We start from the raw sequence: 6,043 nt of genomic DNA, 5'->3' as shown, positions 1-6,043 counted from the left end.
AAAAGAATGCTTGCTCAACAAGGTAGTGTTGAGAATTTCAACATTGGTGATGATGATTTCCTATGATTTCAAAATCAAATCTGTGTATCTAACAATGTTGAGTTGAAACAAATGATCCTTCATGAAGTTCAGAATGATTCATTCGCTATGCATCCTGGTGGTGCGAACATGTATTGTGACCTTCAAGAAGTGGTAGAGTATGAAAAGAGAAATTGTTGAGTATATTGCAAAGTGTTTGACTTTCTAGTGAGTAAAAGCCAAACATCAACTTTCGTCCGGTTTACTTCAGCCTATTTCAATTCCCTAGTGGAAATAGGAACGAATCACAATGGATTTTGTGTGGGATTGCCAAATTCACCGAATAAAAGAAATAATGTTTGGGTTATAGTTGATCGTTTAACGGAATCTTCTCATTGTTTTAGCTATGAGAACAGATTGGTCACTTCAAAAGGTTGCCAAAGTATACATTTATGAGATAATAAGACTTCATCGTGTATCATTCTTTGATTGAGACCCTAGTTTCACGTCCAGATTTTGGAAGCAACTACATAGGTTTTTAGGTACAAAGTTGAACTTTAGTACTAATTTTCATCCTCAATTAGACGAACAATTAGAGCATGTTAGACAAGTGTTGGAAGACATATTACGAGTTTGTATTATCGAGTTCAAAACTAGTTAGAACGTTACTTGCCTATAACATAATTCATTTATAACATCAGTTTTCCATTAAGTGTTTTGATGGCCCTGTGCGAAGTTTTGTATGTTCGGTGGTGTTGAACTCTATTGTGTTGGTTAGAACTAGGCGAGAGAACGATAGATAGGTCGGATTTGATCCAAGAATTCGAAGATAAAGCATGGTTGATAAATGATAAGTTGAAAGAAAATTTGGATAGACGTAAGTCTTATGCAGATTTCAAATGGAAGGAAATTGAATATTCTATAGGTGAGAAAGTGTTTCAAAATGTCTTTCTGTGGAAGAAAATTTTGCGTTAACACTACAAAGGAAAGTTAAGTCCCATGTATATTGGGCTATATGAAATTGTTGAGAGAGTTGGCATTGTTTGGCATTGTTACAAGAGTTGCAAAAGATTTACAATGCATTTAACGTGTCAATGCTATAGAGATATCGCTCTGATCCCTCCCATGTGATACACATAGAAATGATTGAACTACAACCCAATTTAACCAACAATGAAGAACAAGTGGAAATGTAAACTCAAAGTGGTGACTTGGGAGCCAGAAGAGATGATGACATTGCAATATCCTCACATTTTTCTAGGTAAATTTTGAGGACGAAATTTAATAAATGAGGGGATAATTGTAACGAATCTATCTTAGGCGATGTCAAAAAAATGCTATTTCGAAGACGAATTTAATAAATCAAGTTGGTGAAATTATGAATAGAAAGAATTATGTATTTACAATGAGAATATATTATTGGATTGTCGAGTAATTAAGTCAAGAAATTTGTTAATTATAGTACAAAGCCTAAATTGTAAAACTATCATTAGTATTGAGTTTTAATTTAGAAAATGCAAGAGGGTTTAGTTAGCAATTACACAAAGGACATAATAGTCATTTAACCACCATTAAGACATAATTAGTGGCTTGACTTGATCATGGCCACTCATTTCCACTTAGTATATTAAACATAGATCTTAACCATCCATTATAATCTAATTAAGTTTAATTAGTGTTTAAACATGAATATATATGTTCAGATAGTGGGAGAGAAAATAATAATAATAATAAATTTCCTTCTTCTTCCTACCCTAGGACCAAATAGGAAAAGAAAAAAAAAGGTTTGGGTTTTCTTCATTTCGTCACAATTTCACCAAGGTAATCAACCTTTTTCTTTGAATTTTTTTTATAGATTATTCATCATTGGAGCATGATTAAGCTAACCCAAGTATTAAATTCTTCAATTGTTAGGTTTATACCAAGTTGCCATCAATGAATGTTGGTAAGCTTAAGCTTGGCACTAATAAATTTATGAATGATGAGTTTGATTATGCTAGCACTATATTAGAATGTAGTAAAAAGAATTGAAATTAATTATAAATTAAGCTAAGCCTTATGGTTGATTTATGACATTAGGGGCTAAATCGAATAAATTGAAAGTTGTTAGAAAATTATTGTATAGTTAAAAGTAAAAAATCCTTATTGAATTAATATGGATACTCATTTTGATTCAATAAAAAATAGTAATAGATACCAGCATTTTAGATATTTGAGCTTATAGTGACTAAAATGAATAAATGCTATTCATGTGTAATTGATGTATTTTCATGCATTTGTGTGAAACTAATACCATTTTTGCAATTGAATTTATCATACATTGCTAAAGATGATATAGAGACATCATGAGATAAAGGAAAAATGAAGGTCGTAGATGAATACCTCTATCCTTCAAAACATCGATAGACAATTTGGTCCAAATTTAATTTGGGCATTAGAGCATTGAGAGGTTTAAGAAGGACACACCTCTAGCATACCTCCACAATTTCAAATTCCCTATACCGAATGACATGTTCTCTGCGATCGAAATAGGTGATTGAATTCCTTATTATAAAGTCATACTTGAGAACTTTTTTACCTCATACGACTCAAAAATCAATTTATACATATTTAAATAATTACATTTAAGTAAAATTATTGAACATGTATATAAAATAATTTGATAAGAATCAACAAGCCTAATTTATTAGGAATTTAATCTAGAATTCATTCAGTTTGAATAGAAAGTGAAAGTGAATATTAAGTTTAAAATTGATTTTCCAAGAAAAATTATAATATAAAACAAACTTAAACGACATTATAAAATTTTATGGCATATATGAAATTGGGTTTTTCATAAATTTTTAAAAGTTAAATTCTAATAATTGTATTAGAAATCTAATCTTTTCTTAACAATGATATTTTAAATTACTTTTTTAGTCTCATTGAATTATTTTTTTAAAAACGATGTGGTTATTATTTATCCTAATTTATTAAATTTCAATATCATAAATAAGAAACGAAATTTATATTGTAGTTTTCCCCTAACAACTAAAATTTTTAAAGGTTTTAGAACCAAAATAGAAAAATTAGAAAAAATAATATCAATTTTGTTTGATAACAAATTTCAGTTTATATTTGAGTGAATTTCCTTAGAAATGTTTTATATATTTTCTATATTTAGTTTATAACTTTCCAATATTCAAGAAGTTTTGTAACCTTAATTTATACAATTAGTTGAAGTCTATAACAAAATACTCAAAGAAACACAATATATAAATCTACTCAAAAACCAAAGCGCAATATAATAATTAAATACCAAATATTTTAATATTCTTTTGAGTGCTACAACTATCATGGTTAAACTTGATATATCCATTAATTTTTGTGTTTTTATGCTCTTCATTTATTTATTAGAATTTTGTTATGGAGATGTGATAGAAGTGCCACCATTGAACATCAACCAACAAGATCTTTTGAAGCATTTATCATTAAGAGATATAAAAATTGATTTTCCAGCTCTTTATGTATTTGGAGACTCTTTTGTTGACAATGGAAACAACAAAGTAATTTTGGGAAATGAAGATGCAATTGGAGGAGGTTATTTGCCATTCGGAATTGATTTTGATGGAAAATCTACTGGTCAAGTAACTAATGGTAGAATTGGAGTAGATTTCATTGGTATGACACACAAAAAAAATACTTTATCTCAATTTATTATATATATTCTTTATTTTATATCATACTATTGGATTTCCTTTTTATAAGATAATGCAATTATATTTTAATTAATAGTTTAAGACAAATTTCTATTTACAAGAGATGATTATAGCCTAGGCTAGATTGTGCTTGGGTCGAGTTTATGTACTGTACTAGCAAAATTCATGATTCTCGAGCCCGACTTGACCTGATATATGGACTACAAATTTTGGTTCGGATCTTGAATGTTGGAGCCTAATCTCATTCATATTATAAGCATGCCTAATTTTATTTTCCCTAGCACATTTCAAGGGTCTAGTATTTTATCTAAAGTTTCCCAAATTTCAGGCAAGACATTGGACTTGGGCGAGTAGCTTGTCCCTTGAGCATGGCTACTACTAACACTACAATATTTGCATTATTACTTTGATCTCGTTGGATATGAATCTCGGATGTGATTCTTTTAATGATATAATTTAATTTAACTAAATTTTTAACATTTTTAAACTAGTAATATCAATTTTTACTATTTTTTTCACTTAGATTTTAATTTACCCAACCCCAATTAACAACTACGTAAGTCATTCTAATTTTCAATATTTTAAACAGAAAGACTAGAAGAGACGGATCCCTTTTCTTACTTAATTATTTTCTTAGACCAATGATTTAGTAATAATAATCTTATTTTGAATAGACATGTAAGGTTTTGTACACATATGCGTGTGTGAAAGAAGTCCAATTAATTTCATTTTATCTAAATTGATTTTTTCTATTTGATAATACAGCTACAGTAGGAGGTTTGCCATACCCACCACCAATTATGGGAATGTCTAAGATAGACAGAAAAACAATCAGTACCGGTGTTAATTATGCCTCTGGTTCTTCTGGACTTCTCCCTCAAAATGGACATGTTTTGGTAAAACACCTAGAATTATTGAACCATTTAGGTTGATTTTTTTATTTAAATAACACAGTTACTATATATATTCATGAATTTGATTTGGATATATTATTTATAGCATAAGAATGTCATCAACTTCTTTCAACAAGTAGACTTGTTTGAGAACTCAACAATGAAGGATTTGAAGGGTACATTTGATAGTCCTAAAAAACTCAAGAAATACTTGTCCAAGTCTCTATTTTTCATCCATCACGCAAGCAATGATTTAGGGGTTACCTTTGAGGTCGAAATGAAGAAAAAGTACTCTATTGATACATATGCCAAACTTCTAATTAAAGAGCTTTCCAAGCAATTGCAGGTAAAATGATACTAATAATAATTGGATTTTGCTAACACATACTTACGACTCATTAGATGGATTAATTTTATTTCTTCAAACCGATAACCCAACCCATTACATCAAATATTTTAGTATTTCTTTTAATGTCTAACGACTTTTACTTTTAATATTGCAGAGATTATATACACTTGGTGCTCGAAAATTTTTTGTAAGCAATGTATCACCGCTAGGATGCTCACCATATAGCATAAATACAATAATTCATAGTGGACCATGTGTCGAAGAAACAAACAAACGAGTATCTCTTTACAATGACCTCCTTCCTGATTTGTTGGAAAAATTGCAATCCAGTCTTTCAGGCTCTAAATTCGTTCATGGAGATATTTACAAAGTTTTTCAAGATGTGTTTGAATCACCTGAATCTTATGGTGAGTAAATAATATTTAACAATGTTCCTTAGAATCACAAATGAATAAACTATTGAGCGAGATATGTTAAATTTTAAAAGAAAGATATAAATGTGTACATTTATATATGCAGGATTTAAGGATGTGAACAGCTTATGTTGCATTGATAAGAATGGAACTAGAATTCAAGTTTGTGCTCCAAATATTGATCCATGTGAAGATAGAAAGACTCGTGTATTCTTTGACCCATTCCACCCAAGTGAAGCCATGCACTTCCTTTGGGCCAGGCGTTTCTTAAAGGACTCCTCCATTTGCTCCCCTATCAATTTGATTCAGTTAATGCAAGCATGATTACTTGCACTAGTGTATGCATGCCATGTCTTTTATTCCTTGCATATCAATCATGTAAGCATAAACATAAGTTATTGAGTGCATATCAATTTAAATATGAATGCGTACCCTAATTTCAAATTGCGTTCAAAATCATCTAATCTCTTAATGAAGTCTCTTTAATTTTAATTCAAAATGCTTTATTATTTTCTCAATGAATGGAAAAGAAGAGGAAATAAGTTACATTTATATGCCTCCACTTCTTCTATGGCCCCTGATCAACACTCTTTCTCTAGTTTCACTTCCACATCTTCATTTTGAACCATATTCTCCTTACCACTCTTATTGATCTAGCTTGTAGCTAAGATA

At 29.9% G+C, this 6,043-nt stretch overlaps 1 protein-coding gene across 1 annotated transcript; it reads left to right on the top strand.

Annotated features, from left to right (window-relative positions):
• The first annotated feature begins 3,328 nt into the window (after window positions 1–3,328).
• LOC107893007 (GDSL esterase/lipase 7) lies at window positions 3,329–5,835 on the top strand. The gene is made up of 5 exons (XM_016818001.1): window positions 3,329–3,678; window positions 4,482–4,612; window positions 4,716–4,955; window positions 5,113–5,365; window positions 5,478–5,835. The coding sequence occupies exons 1-5, from the start codon at window positions 3,354–3,356 to the stop codon at window positions 5,693–5,695; spliced, it is 1,167 nt and encodes a 388-aa protein (XP_016673490.1). The 5' UTR covers window positions 3,329–3,353; the 3' UTR covers window positions 5,696–5,835.
• Window positions 5,836–6,043: the final 208 nt, after the last annotated feature.

Source organism: Gossypium hirsutum, chromosome D09 (assembly GCF_007990345.1).
Source record: "Gossypium hirsutum isolate 1008001.06 chromosome D09, Gossypium_hirsutum_v2.1, whole genome shotgun sequence".
Classification (NCBI taxonomy): domain Eukaryota; kingdom Viridiplantae; phylum Streptophyta; class Magnoliopsida; order Malvales; family Malvaceae; genus Gossypium; species Gossypium hirsutum.
The sequence above is the reverse complement of the archived record's forward strand: the minus strand, read 5'-3'. Positions and strand labels throughout refer to the sequence as shown.

What these genes read in the sequence shown, in the direction of transcription:
- LOC107893007 (XM_016818001.1), top strand. Translation starts at nt 3,354, where the DNA reads ATGGTTAAACTTGATATATCCATTAATTTTTGTGTTTTTATGCTCTTC. An exon ending in AATTGGAGTAGATTTCATTG is followed by an intron (nt 3,679 to 4,481) that starts GTATGACACACA and finishes TTGATAATACAG; the next exon opens with CTACAGTAGGAGGTTTGCCA. An exon ending in TGAATCACCTGAATCTTATG is followed by an intron (nt 5,366 to 5,477) that starts GTGAGTAAATAA and finishes TTATATATGCAG; the next exon opens with GATTTAAGGATGTGAACAGC.